General features: G+C 46.6%; 1 protein-coding gene across 1 annotated transcript; it reads left to right on the top strand.

Moving 5' to 3' along the window:
- Nucleotides 1–4,857: 4,857 nt before the first annotated feature.
- KIAA2013 (KIAA2013 ortholog) lies at nt 4,858–11,045 on the top strand. The gene is made up of 3 exons (XM_050931560.1): nt 4,858–5,929; nt 7,568–8,421; nt 10,316–11,045. Exons 1-3 carry the CDS (start codon nt 4,930–4,932, stop codon nt 10,331–10,333), a joined length of 1,872 nt encoding a protein of 623 aa, XP_050787517.1. The 5' UTR covers nt 4,858–4,929; the 3' UTR covers nt 10,334–11,045.
- The last annotated feature ends 6,243 nt before the right edge of the window (nt 11,046–17,288 follow it).

The following is a 17,288-nucleotide window of genomic DNA, read 5'->3' as shown; positions in this document are numbered from 1 at the left end:
TAGTAAAGTTTCAAAGCTGTATTAAGTCAATGTTCAGTTGTAAACTTTGGAAAGAACAATAATGTTTTGTTCAGAGTTACGTACATTTCAGAATTACAAACAACCTCCATTCCCAGGGTGTTCCTAACTCTGAGGTTCTGCTGTATAGAATTTGCTCCAGCACCCCTGCGCGTGGTTTGCACAGACATAAAGTGTGAGAAAGTTTCAGCAGAAAAAGATTACACACAGCTTTGGAATTTGGAGATCATTATTAAATATTTTCCTTCCACCTGTCAGTTCACATTAGTCAGCTCTTACTAGCATAGTATAAAAACTGTTGCAATACTCACATAGATACTTGGTGTGTTTCATCAGCTACCATTTGTTGCTCATTTCTCCTTTTGCTTACATTTATTTTTCTGTTTATCATTAAGAACCTGGTTAGTTCATCTCTAATTGTTTTGTTGTGCATTTCCACCCTTGAGGTCCTGCGTAGGTCTATAACGAGGCTATTTTATATGTTTGGTTTGCCTTATTGGTGTAATAAAAATATACTAATTTAAAAGAAAGAGGCAGGGGGGTTCTGGTCATTTCTGTAAGGTACTGAATGTTGCGCCGAGTCGACCCATCTCTGATACTGACTTGCTGCATGGCCTGAAGCAAATTATTAAATATTATTTATTATTACTACTATATCTCTACCCCGATATAACGCAACCCGATATAACACAAATTTGAATATAACATGGTAAAGCAGCGCTCCGGGCGGGGGGCAAGGCTGTGCACTCTGGCGGATCAAAGTAAGTTCAATATAACGCGGTTTCACCTATAACGCAGTAAGATTTTTTGGCTCCAGAGGACAGCATTATATTGGGGTAGAGGTGTATTTATATTGCAGTAGAACCTAGAGCAGGAGTGGCCAAACTTATTGGCCCTCTGAGCCACATACGACAATCTTCAGAAGTTCAAGAGCCAGGGCACACCTGCCAGGAGCTGGGGGTTAAGGCTGCTGAAGCCCCGAGCCCTGGCAGATGCGCCCCGCAGGCTGAAGCCCCAAGCCCCTCCTCCACGCAGGGCTGAATTTGGCCCACTGCCTGTATGTGAGGATAGAAAATCTGTCAAGGTAGAAGGAATAGCACTGGATAGATCAATAGGGGTATATGAAAGTCAGGAACAGAGAACTGGAGATGGTAGAGCATGTGTATAGGGATAGAAAAAAGTGCAATTAATTAGTATCAGAGAGCTGGGGAGTGCTTCATTGAGGATAGGAAGCAAGTGTCAGAAAATGTACAGCATGTGTCAGGATATTAGCACTGAAGTAATGGGTCAGATGCTGGATGCTTCCTGATACAAAGCTCACAGTTGTAAATCAGAGACGAAACTCACTCAGTGATGTAGAATCCTGCGGCCCAATCCTGCTGTCTTTAGGCAGGCAAAACAAACTTGTAATCAAGTGGAATTTTAGTTCCCTAATGACTATGGGCCTCTGCAGGGGAAACCTAAGGAAGCAAGATCTTGAAAGGGAAGAGAAAATATGAAGTACATCAAAGATATCCCAGAGAGATGTAGGGTCTACAGTTTTATAACTAGTTGGGGCATTCAGTTTTGCTTCATGTAATAATATTGGCAACCTTGACACCTCAACAAAGAGCCATAGATCTGATTTTGTTTGTGCAATCAAAGTAAATGCCTGAGTGTGTTTAAATCACCTTTGATTCCAATCCCTGACCTCAGAGTAGGGATTTTCTCGATATAGTTGGGCAAACAGAAAAGTTTCCAGTATAAAACAATGCACCACAGCAGGTAGAGAACCTGCCCCTTCAAACCTGCCAGGTCTCGTTCATTTTATTTTTAAAGACGATTCTTTCACTTGGGAAAGACAAGCCCAAACCAAACCCCTGGATTCAAATCCCAAGCAGCTCAAATCCATCAATGCCCCCCAAGCTGTGTGACACCTTTAGGTGCTATTGCAATATAAATACTGAATACATATCTATGTAACAAGGCAGATCCAAACCCCAGATCTGGACACACCAAACACTGGGAAAATTTGGGTCTGGATTCCAAAGTCCTAGAGTCAGGGCAGTTCAGATCCCAGGTTTTCGTTGAGCCCTTTATATAGATTCAAATTTCAAATCTGAGTTCATGTATGGAGCCAGGTCTTATATTCAGATCCAGGTTTTGATTCAGCACTTTATGCAGATTAAACTCTGGATTCAGCTCCACAGTTCATCTCAGATTTTTGGAAAAGGCCTGTCTGTCTCTCATTTTAAGTCAGTTTAAGTATTTCCATTCTAAGATGAGAGATTTCTCGGTGCATTAAAAACCTGAATTTCTCGTTGTTTATAATCTCTCCTTTTCAAATTGTCCCAGCTTGGCAGCCTTGATTGCATTCTGCAGCTCTACCAACCATCCCAGTGAGTGTGTTTCCTTCCTGGTTCTCTGTTTGTCCTCCCCTTTGCCCTCCTGTTGGAATTCCATGCCTGTCTTTTTAAACAGCAGAAGCTGCCAACGCAGATGTTCCAGTGAGTACGTGCAACACGTGCTTCATGTGAAGCGTCAGCTTGCCAACGATTTAAAGAAACAGAACTCAGCTTTATTAGGTCCTCAACCAAAAAGCGGATACTCTGGATGAAAAATCATGGCCCTATTTAATTTAATCAGAGGGAGTTTGGGCATTCACTTGATGGTACCTAGATTTCTCTCTCCATTTTATGAAAAGATCCCAGGTGCCATAAAGTCAGTAATGTATTTACAGGGAAGAAGCCACGAAATTTTCCTCCTCTCTTTCCCCTCGCTAAACTGTCAATTCTCTGGCTCTAAATAGTTAATTTCCCACCCAGTGAACACATTTCCTACCCCACTTCTGCTCATTACATTTCTCTGTGATTTGTACTGTCATTGGAAAACTACAGTGCAAAGCAGTTTGCATTGGCTGGGTCTGTAGATTTCAGTCACAGCATAACTTATTTTTTCCATTCACTATACAGTGTGGGCAAATATTTAAACCTAACAGAAGAGAATCCACCTTTTTCTCCCTAAGCTTACAGGCTCTGCTGGGATAACAGGAATAAAATGTAATTAAAAACTTGTATTATGAGGAAAAAAATTGCTTTGTCAGTAAAGTCAGCAGATTTAAGGAGGCAAAATATAATTCCTTACATTGAAATGTGGCCATGACTCCTTGGCTGATACAAAAGGTACCATAAAATCATCACATGACCAAGAATTTGGTTTGAACAAAAGACAGTATCTTCAGCCACACAGAACCCTCCATGTTGGGGCACTGATTCAGTACTAATTCTAAATCACTGCCACCACTCCCTGCAGCAGCTAGAAGTTCTCTGGAGTAGACACATCCAAGCAACAACTAATCTTCAAAAAAGAACCGCCCGGCCAACTTTAATTTTATAAGCAAAATAATTCTTTTTGCCTTGAGACTGGTGTAAAATCTCTAGAAACTACAGAAATGAATTTGTAGAGCAACTTAAAATCAAATGAATGAGATTTAAGTGGCTCATTTGAGCCAGCTGTTTAAATATCATATTTCAGACCAACAGGATGCTAAGTGGTTGAGATCTAGATGTCTGAAAAGAGAGATTTATAAGAAGCTGGTGGTATTCCAGCAGGGCTGCTCTAGGTAACGCTCTATCTACAGTGCAGTAACAATACCCACTTTATATTATAAGAAACCTATTGCCAAGTCAGGCTGTTTTTAAATTAGACTCTGGAAGGCTGTCCGATTTGGTATGTGTCTGCACAGAGCAGCTTTTATCAATTACTAACGATCCAATCCAATGGATAGAATTGTTCTGTGTGGATCATGCATATCCCCATAGTAGAGATTTGAAACAAGCCCCTGATACGGTAGGGTCTACACTGTGCTGGAAGTTGCTCTTTGCCTAACTTAACTAGTGGTGCAACCACATCTTAAAAAAAGTTGCGCTTGAGGAAGTGGAGGAAGGAGAGCAAGAATGAAACTCAAGCGTCCTTCAGCTACACTGAGAGAGTAAAGTTGAGGGGCACAGCTCTCCTTGCCTCTCCAGTGGTTGCATCTATGTCTGACGCTTTATAATGCGAGTGAATTTTGAACATATCACTGCCCCTGCCCCTCAACACACCCCCAGCCTCGCACTGCCCCACCCCCAGCGCACATGCAGCCTGGCACTTCCCCTGCCCCCTAGTGCCCTCCCAGCGCACACGCAGCCTGGCACTGCTCTGCCCCCGCAGCACACAGCCAGCCTGGCACTGCTCTGCCCCCCGGCCCACCCCCAGCCTGGCACCACACAGCCCCTTAGCGCACACCCAGCCTAGCACCGCCCCACCCACCCCAGCACATATGCAGCCTGGCACTGCCCCCCAGCACACACCCAGCCTGGCACTGCTCTGCCCCCCTAGCACACACTCAGCCTGGCACTGCCCCCCGGCCCACCCCCAGCCTGGTACCACACCGCCCCTTAGCGCACACCCAGCCTAGCACCGCCCCGCCCCCCAGCGCCCCCCCAGCCTGGCACCCCCCCAGCGCCCCCCCAGCCTGGCACTGCTCTGCCCCCGCAGCACACACCCAGCCTAGCACCGCCCCGCCCCCCAGCGCCCCCCCAGCCTGGCACCGCCCCTTAGCGCACACCCAGCCTAGCACCGCCCCGCCCCCCAGCGCCCCCCCAGCCTGGCACCGCCCCCCAGCGCCCCCCCAGCCTGGCACCGGACACTCCACCTTCCCGGGCCCCTAAGGGTTAAGCCCGGTGTGTCGTAAAGTGTCGCGCTCCGGGGCAGGCTCCGCTTTCCGGCCGTGGTGGCGCTTCCTTTGCGGCAGTTCGGGCAGGCGCGGCCGGAGGGTGGGCGGCCGGGCGAGCGAGCGGAGGGAGGCGCGCAGGCCCGGGGATGAGGGCGCCCCCGCGGGGCGGCTGGTAGCTCCAGGCCGGGGACAGGCCCCCCCGCTCCCCGCCCCCCATGTGGCTGCAGCAGCGGCTGAAGGGCTTCCCGGGGCTGCTCTCCAGCAGCTGGGCCCGGCGCCTCCTGGCCCTGCTCGGCTTCCTGCTCGTCGCCTACTGGTACCTGGGGGGCGCCCGGCTGCGCCTGCCCTGGGGCGCCGGGGAGCCGCGGGGCGGGGAGGCCGGGCTCTGCCTGCAGGCCGCGACGCGGGCCTGGCCGGGGCTGGAGGAGCGCGGCGATGCCCTGAGGCTGCGCCTCCCCGGGGACGGCGGCCAGGAGGCTCCGGGGGGGCCCCCGGCCCTAGTGGGCAACGGCTTCCTCCTGCTGGACGTGGCCTCCAACCGGCTCTGGGTGTCCGCCGGGGCCTCCGCGGCCGGCCCGGCCCACGCCACCGACTACCCGGCGCTGGTGCAGCTCAAGGCGGTGAGCGGCCAAGCTGAGGCCCGGGCCGCGGCGGTGGTGCTGAGGGACGGGGCGGTGCGGCGGGTCCGGTGTCTCCAGAGCGGGCAGGGGGCGACTGCAGCGCAGACCCCCGCCCGCGACTGCGTGACGGTCCGGGAGGAGCTGCTGGCTCACCGCAGCCGGCCCCATCTCTACCTGCAGCGGATCCACATCTCCAACCCCACCGAGAGGGTCACCGCCTTCGAGGCCTCCACCCCTTCCTCCTCCACCTCTGCCCTGGGAGCCAAGTTTGCCACCAGCCTGGAGAAGGTGGGGGACCGGCAATTCCTGCTCTCCTCTGGCCGGGTGCTCCTTGCTGGCAGCTCCAAGGTGGTGTTGGTGGTGGTGGCTGCCAAGAAACTGGTGACCCGGGTGCAGGTGGCACCCAAATCTCAGTTCCACGAGACAGTGCTGTCTGTGGTATACACCTCAGAGCCCATCGAGACCTCCAGCCTGGAGGAAACCTTCAGCAAGCTGAGGGAGTTGGCTAAGAAGGAGATGCTGGAGGTGATGCAGATGGGGGTTGAGGACCTGTTCCAGGAGCACCAGCAGACTTGGTCTGATTTGTTTATTTCAGGTAAGGAGTGCTAGGTTCACTTGACAGTCAGATAGAGCACCATCTTGCATTAACAGGTGAGCCCCACCCACACCATTCTGGTCACTTACAAAGATTTTCAGCTCGTATGGAATTCCATCCTCTTTATGAGATGGTTAGAGGGACAGTAGGGATGTCTCAGGTTGTTAGTAATCTAATGCTTTTTACTCAAAGCACTTCAATGGTAGCTAAGCTTGATTAGATAAAGAAACTAAGGTTAAGGAGAGAACTTTAAGAAGTAGCTTCTGATTTCTAGCTCTGCTCTGGATCTGCCACTGACTTGCTGTGTAGTTTGAGGCAAGTCAGAGACCAAAACAAAGTAGCCTCTAATCCTGGCTGCCCAGTTTGGGAAACTTTAGGCTAAGCACTTCAGAAGTGCTTAGCACCCACAACTTTAAGTTAATGGGACTGGTGGGGGCTGAATACTAAGACACTCTCAGTTAATAGGGCTGGAAGAGACCATGAGAGGTCATCTCATCCAGCCCTGTGTGCTGAGACAAAACCAAGTATACCTAGACCATCCCTGACAGGTGTTTGTCTAATCCATTCTTAAAAACTTCCAATAATGGGGATTCCACAATCTCCCTTGAAAGCCTAGTTCAGTACTTAAATACTCTTAAAGTTAGAAAGTTTTTCCTAATATTTAACCTAAATCTTTCTGGCTGCAGATTAAGCCCATTACTTCTTGTCCTACCTTAAATGGACATGGAGAACAATTGATCGCTGTCCTTTTTATAACAGGCCATAACATATCTGAAGACTTATCAACTCACGCCCCCCTCCCCCTCCCGGTCTTTTTTCCCCACAAGGCTAAACATACCCATTTTTTTAACCTTTCCTCAGAGGTAATCTATTGTTACAGGCTGGATCAGTAGGATGAGGCAACAAAGTACCTAAATAAATCAGGTAAATTACAGTTTGTAAACCGTTTAAAAAAGCATGGAAAATCCAGCTACATTAATAAGCAAGTTAGTCACCATTGCACATCCATCTATAGGGTCTCAAAGCAGCAGAAGTTCCATTAACTAGAGAGAATGCAACCACAGATGCTCCTAACTGAGAGCTCCTTGGTTTCTCCAGGGATAATGTAATAGTCCTGTACTTGCTTTAGACTGGGTAGGGTTGGTTAACACTAAGTTAATGTCAGCATACTGGAACTGATGTAGGCTTGAGGTGTCTCCATGTGTTGTACATGTGTACAGTTCTAGGGAAAGAGATTATGTAAGTCTCCTTTCACAGGATATGTATCTTGCCCATTAAAAAACTTTCTCTGGGCTGAAACTTAGTACAAGATCTGCACATGGCAATTTTTTTTAATGAAAAAAAATGCAACTTTTCCTGTTTTGATTATTATAAATGGTACGTGATCAGGTTCCGAATTTGTTCCATTCACTTCAGTGTTTTCAAACCAAGTTAAAATGGAAGATACCAGGGTTAGAAATGGCTGAGCACTGGCAGCCAAGCGTAAGCATTTGCACTCAGTTCCTTGTCACCCCCACACCAACATCTGTGTAGCCGTTAGCACCAATGTCTGCAAATCTGAACTTCCTGTTTTCTCTGTTTAAACACTTAACGTCACACCTGTTTGCCAAACTGAGGGATTTTTTTTCTATATTACAGGAGTCGAAATGAGAAAGATTACAGATTCCCACACACCATCCAGCAAGACTGTCAATATGACTCTCTACTATGTCCTGTCCTGCATGCCAGCTCCTCTGCTGGACCCACTCATCAGTGGTGAGGACAGAGAAAAAATGGAAGCCAATTTGAACTATGCTGACCACTGCTTCAGTGGCCATGCAACTATGCATGCAGAGAACCTGTGGCCCGAGAAGCTGTCCAGTGTTCCTCAGATCCTGCAGCTCTCAGACTTGTGGAAGCTGACTCTCCAGAAGCGAGGATGCAAGAGCCTGGTGGCGGCTGGGGTCCATGGTCTCATGCAGGGGATGGTGCTCAGCTTTGGAGGTCTGCAGTTCACAGAAAACCACCTCCAGTTTCAGGCTGACCCTGATGTGCTTCACAACAGTTATTCCCTGCGTGGCATCCACTATAACAAGGACCTGATTAACCTGGCTGTTCTGCTGGATGCTGAAGGAAAGCCCTTTCTGCACGTGTCTGTGAAGTTCCAGGACAAGCCAGTTAGGCTGTATGCTTGTGAGGCAGGCTGCTTGAATGAGCCTGTGGAGTTGACCTCTGAGCTGCGGGGTCACACCTTCCCTGTCATGGTAACTCAGCCTATCACACCATTACTTTATATATCTACAGACCTGACCCATCTGCAAGACCTGAGACACACACTACATCTGAAAGCTATCCTGGCCCATGAGGAGCACATGGCCAAGCAGTATCCAGGTTTACCCTTCCTGTTCTGGTTCAGTGTGGCCTCCTTAATCACACTCTTCCACCTGTTTCTGTTCAAACTCATCTACAATGAATACTGTGGGCCAGGAGCCAAGCCGCTCTTCAGGAGTAAGGTATAAAGCTGCCACTCTCCGCTGCTTTCCTGGGAGTCAAGTCATCGGCCTGGTTTTCTGTCAGCTGTTCCTAGGGAGGTTCTCTCTGGTTGTGAAAGGGTTTGGAGTCTGTCTTGAAATATGTGATGTGTGTGTGTACACTTGCACCGAAAGGTGACTCTTCCTGTAGGATTAGGTCAGGGAGACTGCAAGAATAGGGCTCACTCAACCATTAACGAAGTAAATCCATTGTTTCCTTGTAAAAATCTATGGATGGCTGCCGTTTAAAGCAGACACCTTCTTTCACTGCAGCGACTTGGAGGTTTGTTTGTATTAACACCGCAGTTGCGGCAGTGACACCATACAGTGTTTGGCCTGCAATTATACAGTAGTGGAATGTTAGTGACAAAGCTGCTGTGCTTTTTCCACGGAGTACTCTTATCCCTACTGTTGTGTGGGCATTGCTTGCACACTTGCCTGCTGTGAGTGAATTGTGTAGTGTGGAAATTCACACACATGCAAGCTCCTGCCCTAGTACATAGTCCAGATGCTTATTTGTTGGGTCTGTGGATAAATATTCTAGACGTGTAGTCACTGCACGGTTCTCACTGAATGTCACCTTTACTAGCCTCAGTTTGGATAAGTGCTAAACCAATATTAGTTCTCGTGCTATTTAGACTAAATGTGCAGCCATCCTGAAGTCAGGACAAGAAGGTTCTTTTCTGAAAGCTGGGGATTTGGGCCCCAAGATTTGTTGCACCTCTCAGCTGCATAAGGGCTTTGACTACTTGGTTTACGAGGTATAGTCAAGGGCAACAGCAGAAGAGATGGAAACTTAGTACAGAACAGAGACTAGGAAATGTTCTCCTGCTCTTAGTGCCAATACTTTCTAACTGCACCTTACTGGCATGGAGGGAAGATGAAAAATTAGACTGATTTGCTGTGTGAGCCAAGTGCATTGTTTAAAACCGCCTCTCTTTAGGATCAATTGTAAGACTTAATTGTGGAATTGTTTTGTGTGTTTATTAATAAACAGTCACCAAATAGAGACGTGCTCAGGGGAAACATTCTGGCTTCAGATTGTCCTGCTTTTCTAACTTGGAAAAGCAAATTAAATGAAGGTTAGCTGAGGCTGGACTAGACACTGGATTTAGTTTAAATTTTCACCAAATAAGAGGGGGTTAGAGATGGACGTTCACGGAGATTCTCTCATATGCAAGTAACTTACTGCCTCCCTCACTGCTGGTGGGAGGCTGATCCTGAGTGGTGCTGAACACTTGCAATCCTGTGAGGTCATTGGGAGTTGAAGCATTTGTGGCTGGACTCCAGCTAGACATAGGAAGATGTAGATTAAATGTACAGCTCACAGAAATCTGCAGACAGTTGCATTCTTTCTCCAGGCATTACCCTGAGATCATGATCAAAATATTAATGCAAAGGGAAAAGTGCTCAGGAAGTCATTTGTATTGTGGTGCGGGCTACTACATCCTGGAACTCAAACTATCTCATGATCCTTATTCACTGCTGTCTGTATCTCTCTCTGCCTTTGTTACTGGAGGATTGGGGAGATTCACCTTCTGCCTTTTACATAATGGATTGTGTTCACCATTACAGCTTATTAGCACTGACACTATCCACTAAATTACTGAGAAACTGCACAGCCATAGACTTGGAACTGAGTAAGCATCTGTTTCTTGCATTGGTGCTCTTTGCTTTGCAAGGAGTCGTGCAACGTACAGCAGATTAGCTCATTCAGTGTCTTGGGCTGGAGCCAGCTACAGTGAAGATGGTATAGAGCTTCTGTGGTCTAATGACAGCTCAGTGCCACAGACAGAGATGAAGTGAAATCTGTTGCTGAAATATAATGTTTCTATAGCTGTAAGCAAGATAACACCTTGTTTTATTAATTGCACAGGAAGATCCCAGTGTCTGAGCAAGTGAACTAACAGTCCTGCTTTCAGCCTCCATTTGCACAAGACACCTAGTGCCTGACAGTTCTGCAGCTGAGAAAAAGGATCTTCTGAAAGCAACAACCCTTTTGTGCCTTGTTAAGAGGGGAACCTGTGGCTTGGAAAGTTGATGGTTATGCAAGGGTTTACACGAGAGTCTCATGTATCACTGGGGTGTCTTTTTGACGTGTAACATCTTCAGTTCCATAAGATTAATCCATTTGATGAGGAATACTTGAAAATATAATGAGTCTTTGATTCTTTTTAACTTTACAGGAAAATAAAGAATGAGCGTTCCCTTCAGAATTAACCTAACTAGAAAACTCTTTAATTCAGTGTCACTTCTCCTTTCTAGTATGCATTTTAATTTATTGCACGGTGGGACGGGATGTTAATTTTGCATTCAACTTTGATAACAGATAACACCCACTTAAACTGTATATATAAGTGCTGGTGTCACACGTTTAGTTCAGCCTCTGTGATTGTAGAGTGCAAAACAATCAGTTTAATGAAGTGATTTCTGGGTTAAATTTGGAAATGTTGACCTGTCAGTTTTCTGTTCTGAGGATAATATTGAGAGTTTGTGCATTGGTATGTTCTGGCTACTGGGGAGCTGTCTGACTTTGTAGTGATTTGAAGATTGTTTGGTTTTAAAATACCAAAGCTGTTGTTTTTAAATAAATACCTTTCAGTCTACATGTCTTATGGTTCACTTTTTCTGTAGGTTAAAAAGCAGCAGCACCACCTTTTGAAAACGGAGTGCCAGCAGCTTTAATTACAGCCAGAACCAAGTACACTACTGAAGTGGGTTTGGATTTAAAGGGGGAAAAAAATGGTGGGAAAAGGGACAAGAACTCCCAACTTTCTCTAAGTCATGGGTAAAAGTAAAATTTTGCACACACAATAGCTAGATGTTGAGAAACGTATAGTTCCATATCGAATAGGGGGAGAAGAACCATCTCTTAATACAATCTTGTTATTCTGTGCTTTCTCTGTCATGCTGTAGCCCAAAGAAGGATCCCTTTAGCCCTCTCCTGAAGACTTGTCCCTTAATGCAGTAATATTTACTCATTTTATATTCTATTTTAAGGTTGAGATTTTCAAGCAGTCTAGGGGGATTTAAACATCTTCCATTAATTTTAAATGTCTAGATACCCTAGACTATCTGGGAAATCTCAACCTGTGTTTTAAAGTTCATATTTTAAATGGACCTCTCGGAAGGTATGTTGTAGGGAAATGCCAAACTAATGAGATCTGATCCTGTGGTATTTCTGCCACCCACTAAAACAGTACAGGTTTAGTTATGTGAAACAGGGTCATGTCCATGGTGTCAGTAAAAGTTTCCTCAGTTATCCAAATGTATTCAGTGCTCCTGGTGCCATTTAGATGATTGAGGTAGTACTATAAGAAGATTTGCTTATTTCTTCCCCATCCCCGGATTACTCAAGGCAGTTTGCAAAACCTCTCAGGGCGATAATCAGACAGTGCCAGAAAAGGGAATAAAAGCAATGTATTTACTGGCTGTAAGAGAACACCACACCAGAGACTAGTGCTTCTGGAAAACCTTTTTCTGTAACAGAATTTTATTTGAAGGACTGATCAATGGTTTATCTGTTCAGCAGCAGCAGCAGCACCTCATATTTTACTTCCCCACACAGTATTGAAGAGAACATGATGCTTCTGAATTACGACGAAAGTAGACTCCTACTTCTTTGCTACTTAAAGATCATGGTCAAGGGTTTCTCGGTGTTAAGTTCAGTACTTTGATCTGGAAACTAAGCACAAGGTTGATAATTGCCAAGGAATTTCTAATGAGAATAAATGGCCTGTCTTCAGAGCTGTATCTCCAAGTAAAATGAAGTGCTTGCAACACTGAGAAGAAACACATTACCAGTTGTGTTAAGGTAGATAGCAGCAGCAGACAGAGCATGCTCAGTAGTTATAGGCAGGGCTGCTAAGGTTGCCCAACACTTTCCATTGTAAGATGCTGTTTTCAATTACTAATAACTTTGCGAAACTTTTAGCATTCAGGTTGAAATTTTCCATGCTGCCTGTTGCCTTAGGCTAATTTTTTGGGGAAAATGTTTCTGAGAAGGAGGCTAATGGAAAACTGTACTCTTATTGACCCCTCCCTGTCCAAGCAGCATGATGGAAGAATCTGCCTGATTAGAATGCAGAGGAGACAAAAGCTGGACTGGGGCAGGGGGAGTAGATTGGGACAGAGAGCCTGTGTGTGGAGAGTGGGACTGGAGAGAGAATTGGGTTGGGGACAGGAGAGTGGGAGCCAAGGGGTAGGCTGTGACTGGCTTGCCAAGGAGCCATAGCTGGGGGGTGGGGATTGCGATTGGATGAGAAGGCAATGGGGACGGCTGGACAAGGAGAATGGGGACTGGGATGGGGTGCGGGGGAGAAGTAAGGACGACGAATCTGGCAAGGGCCTAGGAAGAACCGGGACTGGCTGGTCAAGCAGACTAGGACAAGAAGCCAGGGGGAATGGAAAACTCTGAGACTGGAGGGAGATGAGGACTGGGAGCTAGCAGGGATGCAGAATGTGGGTGAGGAAGAGAAATCAGATGGGGGAGGAGGCTGGGAGTTGAAACTGGCTGAGCAAGGGAATGGATCCTGGAACGGGACTGAGATCAGATGAGGTGGGGAGAGGACAGATCTGATTAGGAACCAGAGGATAACTGGGACTGTCTGGGCAACAGACTAGGACATGAAGGGGACACGGATTGGATGAGGAACCTGGGGAGGGAGATTGGGGCTGGTGGGGTGACTGGAGGCCAGGGCTGGAGAGAGATGGATCAGATGAGAGGGTGGGAGTGTGGAGACTGGTAATTTGGAGGGATGGAACTAGGATTTGCTGGCAAGGACACTGGGCTGAGACATCTGAAGAGTGGAGACTGGGATCAGCTAGGTCAGGAGAATGGGACTGGAAGGAGGAGCCAGAGATGAGGAAGGGGCAGGTTGGAGGAGACAAGGAAGAAAGTGTCAAACTTGGGGGGAGCAGGCAGAAGACACTGTGCCCACTAGAACACACATCCCTGCAGAGCCAAGAAGGGAATTCCCTCTTCCCTCTGCTGTCAGCAAATAGCTGAAATGCACTGGCAAAATGTCCCACCCCAGCCCATGCTGGTCCACATGGAGGTTGACAACCTACTACTACTATTGGTTACTCAGTTAGCTCTTTGGTGGATCTGAGGGTTCCACCCATGTTGATGAGCCATGGGGATGTTGATATGCTTCATCAACTTTGTTTATTCAGTTTGCTTTTTTCAAAGCCTCAGAAATCACACGGAGCTCTGTTAAAAGCTCTGGTTGCAAAGTCTAAGGAATGCCAGAATTAAGGTTACCTGCGTAACCTTAATGTAGCCCTCTTGTGCATATGCATCGTATGACAATCTTTAATTACATAATCAGGCACTATTTTTTTCAAATGAGACCTGCCTCTTGCAGTGTCTGGGATGGTCTTGTTCTGAGAATGAATCAGGGTTGTGTAGTAAAGATTTATTTGTAGGACCCTGGCCTCATTTTTAACAGAAATTGGAAGATGTGTCCGGATGAGGCAGGGGATTGGAAGAACAGAACGGATGGTCTCATGGTTAAAGAAGTTGAATGTTGCCCTGCAGAATTAGACTCTATCCCTGCCTCAGCCACCGAGTTCCTGTATGATGTCGAGCAAGTCACTTAAACCCAACATTTTTATAGGTGGTCATTAACTGTGTGTTCCTCATTTTCTGGGTTGAGTTGAGCCCTGGGGCCTGATTTGTTAAAGTGCTGAACATTTCAAGCAGCACCTGAAATTCACGGGAACTGTGCTTTGACCATGTGAAGTGCTACAGAATGCTAAGTACTCTGAAAAAATCAGATCCTAGGTGTCTCAAATTTGGCACCCCAAATCAGTGGATGCTCTTTACCTTAATCTGTGCATCAGTTCCCTGTCTGTAAAATGGGGATAATAGCACTCCTTGCCTCACCGGGCATTGTGAAAATAAATGTATTAACATCTGTGAAGCATTCAGAGCCTATAGTGATGAGCACCATAGAAAAGCCCATGAAGAATTAGTAATTCTGTCTTCAAAGCAGGATTTGAATAGTGTGCACTAAATAAGACCTGGGGCCACATGGTAAACAATGAGGAGAAACAAAATAGTGAATAATTTGTCAATAAATAAGCACCCTCTATTCTGTGCACTGAAGGAGGCCGGGATCCTGTGGAAAAAAATAGTATATGATCATGTAATTGAAGACTGTATCACAATGCATATACACAAAGGGGTGGATTAAGATTGCATAGGCAACCTTAATTCTGTTTTTTCCTAACTTTAGAGTGCTTGGTTTTGGCAACCTCAGCTGGCTTTCTCCATGTGCATCACAGCTGCCTTCACCACGGTCCCCATCACCACAGGTGCAGTAAGAGCCTGAAGACTCTTGGATTTCTGTCATCTAAGTTTATTATATATGAAATGATTCCCCAAGGCCTATTGCAATTCGTATTCGAAGTTAGTTGCAGAGCACCAGACAGCAGCAGTGGGGCAGGGTAGGGAATGCAAAGCAGAGAGGAGGATGAATCACAAGATTATAGGAACTGGGCAGCAAAAACCAAAGCCGACACAAAGCCTTCCACCGGCCAAGCTTTTGAACATGCCAGTCACCAACTTCAGGAGTCATTAAACGAGCAGTGATGTTGGAGCATTTAGTCTGAACCTATTCACATTTACCCAACTGTTAGACATCATTATTTTACTCAGCCTTCTCCCATCAGCAGCCCCCTCCATCCTCCTGAGTGGGGTCTTGCTGGAGAGCAGGGGCGGCTCCAGGCACCAGCATGCCAAGTGCGTGCCTGGGGCGGCAAGCCATGAGGGGCGCTCTGCCGTTCGCCCTGAGGGTGGCAGGCAGGCCAGTTCTGCAGGCGTGCCGCCAAATTTGCAGGACTGGGGACCTCCTGCAGGCAAGCTACCAAAGGCAGCCTGCCTGCCGTGCTTGCGGAGGAAAACTACCTAGAGCCGCCCCTGGTGGAGAGATCCAATGATAACGTTGCTCCTAAGAGATCCATAATGTCATGGGTGATGGAAAGTAGAAAGGGGCCACAGGCCTTTCTGCAAGGAGCTCAGGAGAGTTCTGGGTTAGGTGAGTCAGACCCCCTGTGGAGACACAGGTAAACTAACAAGCTGATTCGTAGGAAAGCTGAAACTCCATTCTCTGGCCCCCCTGAAAGTCATGGACAGGATTTGGCCTTGAATCTTATTTGTTCTCTTCAGCTCAACAAGTTGCACCCTGTTGCCTTGGAAAATAAGCTATTGAAAAAGCAAAGTACAGTTTGTGGAAAATCTTCTGAAAAGCAGATTACAACACCTACTATTTTAATGTTTTTGCTACCCCAAGAGTGAATGGGTTAACGGGGAGATAGTTCTTTTATATGAAGAGTTATAATGCCTGCCACTTGCTAAGTATATTGTAAGAAAAAATTGTTCTTATGCTTCAGTAGAATCTGCACCCCCACAGGCTATCCCTGTTCTGGCTTTTTCTGAAGTTTCAGGATCTGTTTTGGGTCTGTGCAGCAGCTGGAATGAGAGGATGGGATGAAAAGACTCTAATGAAGCTGACATGAGCCTATAGCAGCCCTCTGTGAATTGGGTCCTTGATCATCATTGGCCTCAGCTGCAGTTTGGAGCTTTTGGCCTCTCCACCAATGAACATCAAAAGAGTTTCTGGGGCACAATTATTCCAGGGAAGCTACTTCAGCTCAGTTAGACTTGCTCACATGCATATTGATGACTAGACCTGGAAAGAGGTGGGCGAGCTGTCAGTGCCGATCACAGGAGAGAGAAAACAGAATGCTTTCGGGGGGTTCTGCATTCGAGAGACATTGTGATCTATTTGCCACTTTGTCTGAAAATGTCCATGCCATTCTATTATATTGTAAAACAAAAGCTCCAGTGCGTCCTTAGGAAACAGTGACTCTAACAACCGACAGTCAGTATAATCTCTACAATAGGGAGTGTGCACACCATTTCTTAAAAGAAAATTTGTGTTAAGGAATCAGATACCACTTGGAACTCCTTGGAATCTTATAAAGCACACCAAGGAAAGTATTACAGAATACCTTGGCAGCATCATAGAATCATAGAATCTCAGGGTTGGAAGGGACCTCGGGAGGTCACCAATCCAACCTCCTGCTCAAAGCAGGACCAATCCCCAACTAAATCATCCCAGCCAGGACTTTGTCAAGCCTGCCCTTAAAAACCTCTAAGGAAGGAGATTCCACCACCTCCCTAGGTAACCCGTTTCAGTCCTTCACCAGGCAGCAGTGGTACCACTAACAGACATATATCTGAGTTGGAGAGTGATTTGGAAGCAGACACACATTTGGTCAAATTTCCTTCTTGGTTACACTGGCGAAACTCTGGAGTAACTCCAGTGAAATCTCAGGGCTATAAATCTGGAGCAATAACAGATGAATTTGGCATTGATTTGTTCAGATGTTTAAGCTTTGAATGTTACAATTGTTTTAGTCTGATTTATTCAGTGGAAGTTTTTCCTGAGTAAGGAATTAGCATCCAGCTTTAAATAGACCTAATAACCAATTTTCTCTTCTTCCTCCTTGAAATGTCTTGCCAAGCCCCTGCCTCATTTTTCATTTCATCCCAGATCAGAAGGGTTTCATACTGTTCCTATTACAAGTGCTGGCGCTCATTTTCTGAATGGAATGTGATGGGCTCTCAGATCATTGCACCTGCAAGATATCTACTCAAAGGCTGATGAAAGAGAAAGGACCTTTTTGGTTCTATATTTGTACTGGCGGGGTCATTCATTCAGCAGGGGTGCAGAACACTGCCTGAGTCAGTTGACACTCAGCTTCTCTTACAGAGGTCAGCCCCTTTGCAGCAATCCAGCTGTTCAGAAAATGAGCAACCTGCCTGAGAAAGGAGTTAGTGA

This window comes from Gopherus flavomarginatus, chromosome 21 (genome assembly GCF_025201925.1).
Source record: "Gopherus flavomarginatus isolate rGopFla2 chromosome 21, rGopFla2.mat.asm, whole genome shotgun sequence".
Classification (NCBI taxonomy): Eukaryota; Metazoa; Chordata; order Testudines; family Testudinidae; genus Gopherus; species Gopherus flavomarginatus.
This window is presented reverse-complemented; position numbering and strand designations above follow the sequence as displayed.